Source organism: Lepidochelys kempii, chromosome 6, assembly GCF_965140265.1.
Source record: "Lepidochelys kempii isolate rLepKem1 chromosome 6, rLepKem1.hap2, whole genome shotgun sequence".
NCBI classification, from domain to species: Eukaryota; Metazoa; Chordata; order Testudines; family Cheloniidae; genus Lepidochelys; species Lepidochelys kempii.
The window spans coordinates 31,839,840-31,852,933 of record NC_133261.1 but is presented as its reverse complement, the minus strand read 5'-3'; the positions used below and the strand labels follow the sequence as shown (position 1 = coordinate 31,852,933).

Below are 13,094 nucleotides of genomic sequence, written 5' to 3'. Positions count from 1 at the left end.
ATATGTACCCAGAACCACCTGCGACAATGTTTTAGCCCCATCAGAGTGCTCCATTGTGACTGCTCTGGACAGCACTCTCAACTCAGATGCACGATTGTTTGCCATTGCTCTGACGCAGGGAGGGGCGACTGAGGACATGGCTTACAGGGTTGGCTTCAGGGAGCTAAAATCAACAAAGGGGGTGGCTTTACATCAAGGAGTATTTTAGGCAGGACTTCACGGAGGGTTCCAATAAGAAATGGTGCATCTAAGTTATTGTTCTTATTGGAACAAGGAGGTTAGCCTGGCCTCTGATTGATACATGGCTAGATTTACCTCGCTGCACCTTCTCTGTGAGTGACTGCAGTGTGACCTAGAGGAATGAGTCCCCTAGATGGGGGAAGGGGGGGAAGCAAATGAGTACAAAACAAATCTGGTCTATTTCTTGTTTTGATTCACTCCATCTATCTTTTACATCTTTGGCTGGCAGCAGACGGTGCAGAAGGACTGCATGCCATCCACATCTCATGGCTGCTCGGCAGAAGATGGTGCAATACGACTGCTAGCCATCCTCATCTCTTGCCTGCCCGGCAGAAGATGGTACAGTACGACTGCTAGCAATCCGTATCGCCTGCCTGCTCACCGTAAGACGGTTCAATAGGACTGACTGCAGGACTAAAGAGAATGACCTGGTCAAGTCACTCCAAATTTAGTCCCTGCGCCCATGTCTGCCCAGGCGCTCCTGGCCGACGTGGCCAGGAGCACCTCGGACATGACAATGATGGCTACCAGTCATATTGCACCGTTTGCTGCCAGAAGGCAGTGGGTTGCTGCTACTGTGTAGCAATGCAGTACCACATCTGCCAGCACCCAGAAGACATAGGGTGACGGTTACCTGAGCGGGCTCCATGCTTCCCATGGTATGGCGTCTGCAAAGGTAACTCAGGAAAAAAGGCGCGAAACGATTGTCTGCCCTTGCTTTCACGGAGGGAGGGAGGGAACGGGGACCTGATGATATGTACCCAGAACCACCCGCGACAATGTTTTAGCCCCATCAGGCATTGGGATCTCAATTCCAATGGGCAATGGAGACTGCAGGAACTGTGGGATAGCTACCCACAGTGCAACACTCCGGAAGTCGACGCTTCCCTCGGTACTGTGGAAGCACTCTGCCGAGTTAATGCACTTAATGCACTTTGAGCATTTTCTGTGGGGACACACACTCGAATATATAAAACCGATTTCTAAAAAAACGACTTCTATAAATTCGACCTTATTCCGTAGTGTAGACATACCCTTAGAGACTAACAAATTTATCTGAGTATAAGCTTTCGTGAGCTACAGCTCACTTCATAGGATGCATGCATGAAGTGAGCTGTAGCTCACGAAAGGTTATGCTCAAATAAATTTGTTAGTCTCTAAGGTGCCACAAGTACTCCTTTTCTTTTTGTTAGTATTAATGTAGGAGCCACAGAGATGGATGTGCATTTATCTGTCTAGATTTACTGAGTCTGAGGGAAAATTTCAGTTTCATTAAAATTTATCAAGGCAGTTCCTCTAGATTAAGACAATCCCAGAAAAGAGGAACCTCTGCTTCCAGGAAAAAGAGAAACCAAAGGGAGAACTACTTAGATGAATACCATCCAGTTCTGGTGACCCAAGATATTTTCACCTGCATGAGTGACATGTCACTCACTAATTTACCTCCTAAGGCTCCTGAGCAGTAGCAACAGGTGTGAGGGAAGTCAGGCTCTTATTCCCTGTACTCTTTAGGAGTGGTAATCAGAGGGCTTTGGGGCTCCAGATACAATGCAGCAATAACTGATGGAACCAGGAGATGGGGGAGAAGATATGGTTGTTGCATGAGAGGGAATCTGAGGGAGTTAACAGAGTGAACCTTGAAGGAGTTGCTATAGTAGGGAAATAGGACCCAGGGATAGGTTACTGGGTGTGAGTAGGAGAACCTGTAGGAGAAAAGATACTAACTTGGTTTGAGTGAGAAACATAGCCTGGAAGGCAGAAAGGGCTGAGGCAGGGAGCAATCGGAGAGGAGGCAGAAAAAAGCCTGTCTGTTTCATACGTCACCACAGTGCACTTGAGAGGGGTAATTGTTAGGAAAATGCTGCTCAGTCCCTGAAACAATGATTGGTGTATGAGCTCTTAGCAAGCTGAGGGAATATGTGTGTGTATGTGTGAGGGAGATCCACAAGCATTGTTATTTACTATGTATTACTATGGTGCACACAAACCTTAATTCTGAAGCAGGACATCATCGTGCAAGGCACTGTACAAACACAGAACAAAAATGTAGACCCCACCCCAAACAGCTCACAGGCATGACTATTACACTCTGTGTATGATACTTAGCAAAATTGTGGCACCCCAAATGAAATAGAAAAAAAGAAAGAAGTCACATACACCAGTGACAAATGCACTCGCTTACTTTAGGTAAATGTTTCCCTAAGGTCCTAGGTCTTCTGAATCTGAGTCTCATGAGAAAATTGCCTTGCTTGGCCCTCATGAAAGGTACTTTCTTGGAATTATGGGAGTGGGCCTGCACAGGTTGTAGATTTATAGGCTTCCACAGCACCATATAATGGCAGAAATGTAGTAATGCGGCCTCGTATGGTGATGAATTGTTTATTTTGTTTCTTTGTTTTTTTCTGGTGTTGCCTTTTCTTGGGTGGATAGGCATGTTCTCATTTACCGCTGCACTCAGGAGCCCCAGTCAGAGCTCAGGTCCCATTGCACTAGGTCTGTACAGATATAACCGCTTGCTACAACAGGCCACTGAAGCCTCAGGTGAAAATTGCATTAAAAAAACCCTCCACACAAATATAAATGAAATTCAAACTAGCATGCACATTCCCTGCCTAACAGAACATGGGCCTATTTTTACCATGTATCTGGCCCCTCCCCCCCGCTGCATATTCAGGCGAAGCCCTGTCACCTACCGATGGAAAGTGCTGGAAAATGGCCAGGTATTGTTATTTCACCCCTTACTTGAGGGGTGGAGGGCTCTCAGGGGCTGGCCACGCCCTCAGCCCACCTGCACCTAGGACAGGGTGACCAGATGTCCCGATTTTACAGGGAGAGGGCGGGACGCGCCTCATGGCTTTTGTATCCGAAAAGCGGCGCCCCGGGCTCACCAGGGCAGGCGCGGCAGGGGGGAGGCGTCCCCAGCAGGGGGCGCTGTGTTCCCCTTTAACACCCGGCCTCAGACTTCTGCGCCAATTGCCTGTCGACCACTATTCGTGAAAGCAGCGGGCGCGGGGAGGCAGCCCCACGAGCGCCCGTTTGTACCCGCTGGGGCGGGGGGGGGAGAGGGAAGGAGGAGAAGGGTTTAGTAAAAAGTAAACGGCGATTTTGTTACGCCGGCGGGTCGGGGACTCGAACCCCGGTCTTCCCAGCCTCGGCGTGTTGTTATTCAGCAGGACCCGGCTGCTGCAGTGTTTTCGTCGCCACCTGCGAGGACCTGGACGCTTCGCGCCTCGGCCAATCGTGGGCCGGTACCGGCCCCCTTTCTCCCGCCGCAGAGGATTCTGGGACGTGAAGTCTCTCCCGCCCTCCACCGCTGCGTGTCACCAGAGGGGAACGACAACTCCCAGCGTGCCTGGCGCCTGCCGGGCTCTTGACCTGCTCGCGGGGGCTGCCCAGGCTGCCGCTGTGTTGCCGCCAGCCAGGCCGCGCAGGAAGACGTGAGGGCCGCGGCCTGGGCGCCGATCCCGCAGCCTCCTGCCCGGCGGCCTGAGGGAAGATGAGTTCGGCCAGGGAGACGCAGCCCCGCCACGGCGTGAAGCGAGCGGCCTCCCCCGATGTAAGTAGCTGGGCGAGGAGACGGAGGAGGCGAGCGGGCCAGGGAGGCCTGGGGCGACGAGGGGAGAGGGAGACTATCCCCTTCCCCCAGGGTAAGGGCGGGGTCGGCTTGTCGCCGCTCGGTGCGATGACCCAGGCTCCGTCCCCCTCTCGAGGCTCTGGCGCTGCCCGGTGGCGGGGAGGGACCGGAGGCTTTCCCTTGGGCTGCCCCGGCGCCTGTCCCGCTTGAACAGACTCGGGCCCCCCCGGCTGCGAAGGCCGCCCGCCTTCCCTGAGCAGCCGGGGGGGAGTAGGCGGGTCAAAGGGGATGTGCCTCCGGGCCGGGAACGCCGTTTGCTGCGTGACTGCCCGGTGCTCGCTGTGTAATGGAGGTGGTCGGTTGCCGCTGCGAGCCCGGCCTGCGAGCCGCTGCTCGGGTCTTGGCACCATTCAGCGCTTGTTATGCCTCCCGGAGAGGCCCGCCCCTCTCTCCCCCGTGGTCAAGATTTTATTTTATAGTTGATAGACGTGAATCTTGATCAAGTTCAAAGGTGGCTTGTCAGTTAACTGTACGATTATTTTTCATTTGCTGGAGGTGAGTTTTCTCTCTCCCTTCCTATGCAAGTTCTTCATGGATTTATTCTTGCTAGATATGTTAGCTTTTAGCAAATGGCTTCAGAAGTCAGAATCCGTTCTTGCATTTTTTAAATTTATTCAATGGCTTGTTGATGTTCTAAGAAGATCTCTTTCTAGTGCCTGTTGACCACCTTTGAGGCTGCATCTGCATCGGTTTAGTTTATTAAAAGTCCTTCCTGCTCCCTTCCCTGCTCACTCTTCTCAAGAGCCTATTTATTAAAAAATCCATGTCTTTAAAACACTTCTCAAAGTTGACATTATTAAATGAGTGAGGTAGGTCATGATCATGTGCCTTAGTCATGTATTGAAATTGCATGACTGTAAATGTTGCATCATAGTGCATTGGAAAAATGTCCAAATTATGTATAACTTGGAATATCTTATTTAATATAAACAAGCTTTTAGTTGAAACTGATCTATTTGTTTTTGTTTTTTAAAATAATTTATTACCTTCTATCTTCCAGCAGGGATCGAGCAGCTGGGAGGCAGTAGACTTAGGTAATGAAGAAAGAAAGCAAAAGTTCTTGAGACTTATGGGAGCAGGAAAGGTGAGATTTTGTTAATTATCTATTTAAATCCAAGCATTCCATGTAAATAAAGGGTGGTTGCTATTAGGGAAGGATTTTTAAAATGACAAAACTATTCACTGATCACATTGAAAGTGATTGCATAGTGTTTTCTGTTTTCTTTGGAAGTGAAGATGCATTAGTGTTATTGATAAGATACTGCTTCCTTGAAGGTCAAAGTTTTTTTCTTTAAAACATCTTACTTATGTAAGCAACCAGCCTGGAGTAACTCAGTAGCAAACACAATCAGATGGCTTGGAATTCAATTACTTATACAGGGCAAAATCTAAATCCACTTACATGTGTGGACATTGCATATTGTAAGTTTTGTTTTTCATGTGATTAATGTAGAAGGTACCCAGTGATATATAATCACGAGAGACCAATATTGGAGCCTGAATGTTTTCATATGTGCCTAAAATATAGCTTAATGTTGCAATTTTTTTCTTTTATACAGGCGTCAATTACTAGATGTGGTGGCTTCTAGTTAAATTGGAGGCAAAAATTAAAATTTGCCTTCCATTAAACTAATTAATTTTCTCTAATGTTGTATTTCCCTAACCTAGGGGGAGTCGTCATTCTCTGCCCTAACAGAGTAATTTAGTGCTATTGGGGATAGTAGCATGACCCTGGATTAACCCAGGGATTTACATGAACTGCAAGTTGTGCTCCCACAGAGGCTCCTAATGAAACTGAAGATGGTGCTGGCTCTCATGTTCAGGGCTGTGGGTTAAGGCCCATTGGCCACATCTTTGCTTATCCTGTGTGAGTGTTTCGTTGGAAAAGAACAAACAGCCCTACGGAGCTACCAGTTCAGTCCATCAGGTGGCCTTCTGTCCAGTAAGGGGAGGAAAAGAAGGAAAAAGAAAACAGAAAATAAAGATGTGTAGGGGAGGATTCTGAGCTGCCAAGTCATTTCTAGGGGAATCAAAGAGAGGCTGAGTTGTTACTGTAATTGGTAAAACCTGGATTGTAACTTGAAACTTTGTTGTGGATTATAATTCTGGGTTCAGGTGATCTGTTGTCCCTCCTGCTGCAACTTCAGCAGGGCTGTAGTCATCCTTTCCTTTTTACTTGCCAGTGTCACTCTAAAGAGGAAAAGATTTGGGGGTTGGAAGGGTAGAGAGAGAGTACCTGGGGTTTCCTCCAATATGATCAGTGGAAGGTAAAAATTAATCTAGCTTTGTCAACAGATAGTCATTGGCAGATGAAAGAGTTCATTAATACATGTCTTCCCCCCCCCCCCCCAAAAAAAAAAGCTTGTTAATAGTGAGCAGTAGGGTGTGTCTATCCAAGAATTCTAGTATGTAGGTAGAGCTGTCAGAGTTCACAAATTGCATTTTCTTTTAGAAAGAACACACTGGCCGCCTTGTTATCGGAGACCACAGATCAACTTCTCATTTCAGAACAGGTCAGTTTGATAGCTGATGCAAATTAGAAGTCTGTAAACTAACATTGATCTAGGGAGGCAGAGCTGAGTCTTTGTACCTTCACTACTGTTGTAGTGGGGGCTTTCAATTTTGTGACTAAAAGTGAGATTCTGGGAGCTGGCATAATCTCATACCCTCTTTTACTAGTCTGTATAGTGACTGAAAAAGACATGTGCAGCAAAAGTAGGCCTACTTCCTCCCGCCCAGATTCAGCAAAGCACTTCAGCATGTGCTTAAATTTAAGCACATGCTGAAATGCTTAGCAAAACTGGGGCCCACATATGCAGTCTCCTTTTTTTGGCATAGAAGCAAAACAATCATATTGCTGCATCAGCACAGTGAGTATAGCTGCAAACTGGTAGGCTGCGCTGTATTATGTTTCATGCATCATCACCAGTTACACTACCAGCTGATGACCTTTGATGGAGGATGTTGTGTATAAATTAGACCTGTGCTTTGATTTTTTTTCAGAGTCCCTGTTGATTATGTAGTCCTGATAGTCCTAGAAAGATTTTTTTTCTTGTAAACTGAGCAAACCTTGAGATGAATTACCATGGACTTAAAACATGCAAAACTATAACTTATTTCTAATCAGTAGATGACTCTGCAAGGTGGTGTGTTTTTCCCATAGATTCTGATGATTAACTATCAGAAGCCAAGATATCTCTGACCTTATCATAAGAAATAAAGTTTGAAATTGGACAAAGTATGGAATAAGAGCTTTGTTAAAACCTCTCTTAGCTGTATAGAATAGGAACTACCAGACTCCTCTGCATTTTCTCCAGTTTGTCTTGGTAGTAACAACTTCTTAGCTGATCTAAGTAGGCCATGTGGTCTAGTGGAAAAAGCACTGGACTGGGATGTGAGAAACTAGAGTTCTATTGCTGGTTCTGTCACTGGCCTGTTTGGTGACCTTGGGCAAGTCAGTGATGAAACTTACGTCCTTTGTGAAGTACTTTGGGATCGATATCTGAAAGAGTTATTATTGATCACTAGCAGGCAGTTTTGACAAGAGCCCTGCTCCTTGCTAAAAGACCAAAGCAGCCAACTTCCTCTGTTCCTGTGTAAAGTAATCTTCTTTGTCTGCTATCCTCCTGTTTCCCACAGTCGGCAGTCTTTTTCTCCTTTAATAATAATGTATATAGTTACCTTCAAAGTACTGTACAAACACTAATTTTCACAACAAGGATAATTAATTCTCTCTCATTTTACAAGGGAGGAAGTCGGTGGCAGATGGGAGTAGGACTAGAAGTCCCTGGTTTCTCTCTCACAGTAAACTAGGCCAAGGGTTCTTAAACATTTTCAGAATGTAGGCTATACCTAGATAGACATGATATACCTAGATATAATATACCCATACCTGTAGGCTATACCTAGATAGACAATATAATTATGTTGAAATAAATTGTAATAACTTATTGAAATAAGCAGCAGGATAGCATAAGTGAAAGCATCTATTTAATAGACATAAAAAAGAGCTAATTTTCAAATTGCTTCCCATGGCTGGTGAAAAGAAAGCTAAGCAGCTTCTGTTTTATGTGTGAGATGAAGTGGCCCAAGACACAGGTAGTTCATCTAAAATGTAGCAAATTAAGTCCAGGAGTGAACTTCTGACTTACTGCTGTGTGTGTGCTACTTAATTTTAACCATTGGTTTGCAGTGCCTTGATTTGCCAGTGTAGAGACTGCTTGCTGCACAAATGAATATCTTGAAGCTCCTGCTCCAATATAACATTTTCATCTTGCTATGAAAAATGGTAATAGTGGGAGGATGGGGTAATGTTAAAAATGAACTGTTTTAGTGTAGACAAGTGGTTGATTTTAGAAGGTAGTATTACGTTCTAGTAAACCCTGTTTATAGTACTATCCACAGTACAATATTGAGCCTGTGGTGAACTTGATAATCATTCCACCTTTATTACAATGTAAGAGTATTTTACTTGCAACTTTACAAGGGTGATGGTGTATTCACTATGCAATAAATAGTCAACCCAATAAATTGTGTTAAATCTTTTGATACAGTGCTTAATCCTAAAGATCTGGTAATTTTGTGTAATCAGATGTTTTTGTTAATTTGACTGAACCATAACCAAGTACACTGGACATGCAGGGGAAGAAGACAAGAAAATGAATGAAGACCTAGAGTCTCAGTTCCAGCAAAGCATGGACAGCACTATGTCCGGAAGAAATCGACGACACTGTGGACTTGGTTTCAGTGAGGTAGTAGTTTACTTACTCTTATTGATGCAGACAGGCTTGCTCCAGTGGGCAAAGAAAATGAATGACAAACATCGCATGTCCACTTTTTTTTTTAAACAAGTCAAACTTACTCTATCCCAGAGTGCCCCTACAAGTTTACCAAGGACAAATCTGCGGGAGCCAAGAGCTTCCTGTGCTTGGACACAGAGGTACCAGTGAGAATTCTTGAACACCTGAAAACATTCATGCTCTACAGTAGCTAGATTATGTTAAGCTCCTGAGAGATGTAATATAGCAGGTGATTGACAGCACATAGCAGCTCTACCCATAGGAGATTTAGCATAGGAAGTGAAAAATATTTTATTCAGTTGACTGCAAGGGGAATTTAAGTAGACAGAACATTAACCAAAATAATTATGGGACTCTCACCTGCTGTGGAATCTTTAATGACTACAATGGTTAAGGCTTTTCACATCTTCCAAAAACCAGTACCCACATGAGTAGCACAATGCCTTAAGACAAGCTTGGGGCATCCATTCAGCACTAACTCAGATAGAGAAATACACTCCCAGTTGATAGCCCCATTTCTTGAGATTCCCTAGGAAAGGCTGGGGGATGCTTCCTCTTCATGTACTGACCTAGATTAAACTGCTTTAGCTCAAAGAGGTGCAATCAGAACCTGAGGTTCTGTGACTGCATGCTCCAGTTATAATTATGTTGTGTAGTTCTTATGTGTAAGAAGGGGTAGGGAGATAGAAATCTGGAAGCGGTAGGAAATTACTATTGGACATAGATGAAATCTTCAAATGATCCTATATCTCCTCAGTCATGTAGTTATGAGGCAGTCTCAAGGGAGGGAAGGATAGGACCACCAGTGTCCGGAGGAGGTAGAAAAGTAAAGGAAGACAAAATAAAATTGGTAGTTATGAAACTATACCTCTTTAAATGAAGCCTAGAAAAAAGATATTTGAGCATGAGGTTGAAATATCAGTGAATGTTTACTCTTGGTCAGAGCCAATACTGATGATCGTAGAAAACTTTCTGAGGTTGCTGGACTTGAGTTAAAGAACCACACTAGCAAACGCTTACTATTCCAAACATACATGCACGTTTTCCCTTAAAGGCATATTTGGGTAAATAGAAGCTATACCTGCATTGGCCCATCCTTATCAGATTGTGCATTGAGAATTTTTTCCATGGTACTATGTGCTGTATTTGCAAAAAGTATCAGGTTTACAAAGCATTGCGGTCTTGCACATGAGTTCCTGATGACCCTCACATTAAAAATAATGTGGCTCACATTAAAGTTGGCTACAGTGTGGCAGCAATTCTCTTGCATCAAGCATGACTCTTTGAACTCCTACCAAAGCTAAAGTAGTAACGAAGCAGTAAAAACCTTGCATGGTCAATTGCATTTGATAGTGTTTCCAAGTTCTCTTGTTGGTTCCTTCATGATGAGTAATATGAGGCTAGTGGTCAACCACAAAGTAGCTGCATTATTGTATGCACACAAATTCCCTGCTAAAAAATCCTTCCCAGCATAAAGCATTATTGTTTAAAAACTTACTTCCTTTGCTGTTTAAATGTTAGCAAACAAAGTGGAGAGGGTTCATTTACTGCATTAGTAATGTCAAGGGTTCCTAGAACTTTAGTACCATTTACCACTGTAATTCAGGTGTCAAGGAAGTTGACAATCAGTCATTCCAGTATCTGACAGACTAATCCTCTCTATATTAAAAACTGAGAGGGTTTTATCTGGTACTTGTGTTATTTAATCCCCTGTCCTATCTGCAGCCACTAACACAAAAGGAACAATGTAGCAACTAGTGAAAACTCATTGAACTTGTATGTTAAATGGCAAAATGAGAGGTTGCTTGGGGGAATGATTTAGCTTCCTTTTGTAATCTGACTTTTATTCTAGCTGGAGGAGGCTGAAGGACAAGATGATGTGAACAGATACTCTCCTGAACCTGAAAGTCCAGAGGACTCTGAAAGTGACTCTGAGTCAGAGCGAGAGGAATCTGCGGAAGAACTGCAATCTGCTGAAAAAGACAGTGAAGCTGATGATCCAGAAAGCAAGAAAGATGTGAAAAGCAATTATAAAATGATGTTTGTTAAATCCAGCGGTTCATAACTTCAGGTCTAATAAGTCTTTGTATTTAAAGTACATTAAGTCTTTTTGTTAGTGCAAAGTGGAGGACTGCTTACAGCACAGATTTTTGTATTATGATTTTAAAAAAACCCTTCTTTTAGATGAAAAAAAATAGTGCTTGCTTTCAGATGCCATGGATAACATTTTTATGGGCATGAGTGTAATTTTTTGGGGGGTAAAGTATAAACAGATGCATTGGATGAAAATAAATTTAATTCCCACTCTCCTTCCATTGTAGTTGTCAAACCTCTGACACTACTTTCTTTTATTGGTGTCCTTTTGGCTTGGATGTTTTTGTTTTTGAAATAAGGTTTCATTAGAGTTGCCTGATGCTACATTGATTCTGATACTGTAGCAATGACATCAGTATTCTGCAGTGTAATACAACTTCAAATCTTGGTTCTGTCTGGTAATACCAGCAGTAGTCTGACATAATTGCCAGAGAACAGGTTTATTCATTTAGGTCCTGATTCTGTAATGAGGTTGTGATTACAAATCCCTGTTCCCCTGCAGAGTCCTACTGATGTCTGTGGCACTCCATCAGTGTTCGGGGGCCCCCACACCATATCAGGATGCAGAAGAGGGCCTTTAGGGTACAGCTACACAGGGATTAAAAAAACCTTTTGGTAGCCAAGGTCAGCTGACTTGGGCTTGCAGGGCTTGGGCTGGAGCCTGAGCTCTGGTAGCCTGTGAGGGAGGAGGGTCTGAGTGCACATGTTGCCACAGCAATTTTTAACCCTGCAGCCAGAGCCCCTGGAGCTCAGGTCAGCTGGCGTAGGCTAGCCATGGCTATGCCACAGGTTTTTCATCCCTGTGTAGATGTACTCTGAGTTACTTCTCTAGGCCTGTTTTTGACAGCTATAGTACAAGAGGGATAAGTTCTTGGGTGTAGATTTCCCTTTTGAAATGAAGGACTTTGATCCTTAAACTGCTTGAGTTGCAGTCTACATGAGAGCTAGGTAAAAGCAGTGCTTGGGGAGGGAGTTTGTTCTCATATTAACATACTAGTTTTAATAATTTCTCTCTACAAAAGTGAGATTTGCAGGAGATAAACAACAACCAGGAAATGAGTTCGTTTGAAAGGAAAAGATACTTTGCTATGGAAAATGACAGGTGCCTCAATTTAATGACACTTTTTTTTAAAGATGGGGATGCAAACTAAAGGGATGTGCAGGGAAAGTTGTAGTATGCAGTCCCCACGGCTTGAGTGCCACCGATCAAACTGAGGTGAAGAGAGTTGGTCACAATTACCTGTGAAAGGCATGCTACCTCTTACTTTCCTTGCACCAAATCCTCTAGTCTGCACAAAGAAAGAAACAGAAGTGCTAAGACATAGTAAGGACTAAACAAGCCCCTATCTTCTGCAAATTCATATATTTTTGGTGTACTAAAGATCAAACTTCCGTATTATATGCATTTTCTCAACTATTATTGTAATGGCATCTGTTTGAAAATTGGTCATCAGAATTAATCTGAGGATCACAAAAGGAATACCACATTGCACACATTCTGAATGCATTTCTTTATGGGAGAGCAGAACTTTATCTGCACCCGTGTCTGAAAGAAAAAGCTTACCCAAGGCTCTTGATGAAACTTACAACTTTTTTCTGAATCTGGTAAAGCTGTGTTTCTAATTTACTGATAATCTGTTGCAGTGATTATTTCCATACTGTTTGCTAATTTGTATGAGCTGAAATATGTACAGTGATTGTAAGATAATTGAAAATTAGTACTTCAGCCTTAGCTACACTGAAAGACTTTGAACAAATGTTACTTTGTGGAAAAAACAAGCAGTATTAAACCAGATACGTGTGATTATACACTAAAGGTGACACAAAAAGTGACTTTAATCAGAATCTGCATTTACTTTTTAACCTAGTTCTTGAACATGAAATTGAGCTGGTTTCATTTTAAAAAATAACCATACTATATTTCACATTCAGGAAAGGAGTAGTGATATTTGACAGGGGGAAAGGCAAAGAAGTGACTGAACTTTTGAATTTAAGTGCTTACAAAAAATGTGACAGTACTAGACCTTGACCAGCAAATAGATTTATGGATGTGTGTCCCTCAGTGCCCCCTATACATTATTTTATCCTTTTTTACATTCCTGCAATATGCGAGGAAGTAACCCCTTCATTTTATTTGCATATAAAAGAATGTGCATAGATTGTTCACTTATTCAGTACAGAAGCCATCCATTTAAAAAAAAAGTGTGTGTGTGTATACACACACTCTATTTACCAACGACCTTACTTTGTTTTATCTTTAGTGATACCATAAAATGGTGGTTATAAGCTGCCAATATTCATGAAAGCACTAGGAATTCATCAACTGC

The 13,094-nt window shown here is 43.3% G+C and overlaps 1 protein-coding gene across 2 annotated transcripts; it reads left to right on the top strand.

Annotated features, from left to right (window-relative positions):
- The first annotated feature begins 3,563 nt into the window (after positions 1-3,563).
- On the top strand, positions 3,564-12,583 carry C6H11orf58 (chromosome 6 C11orf58 homolog). Of its 2 annotated transcripts, none has more exons than XM_073347405.1 (5): positions 3,564-3,796; positions 4,878-4,958; positions 6,327-6,387; positions 8,516-8,625; positions 10,526-12,583. In XM_073347405.1, exons 1-5 carry the CDS (start codon positions 3,737-3,739, stop codon positions 10,736-10,738), a joined length of 525 nt encoding a protein of 174 aa, XP_073203506.1. In that variant the 5' UTR covers positions 3,564-3,736; the 3' UTR covers positions 10,739-12,583. The 2 variants fall into 2 exon arrangements, with proteins under 2 accessions (XP_073203506.1, XP_073203505.1); XM_073347404.1 differs by having other exon boundaries at positions 3,567-3,796; positions 4,875-4,958.
- The last annotated feature ends 511 nt before the right edge of the window (positions 12,584-13,094 follow it).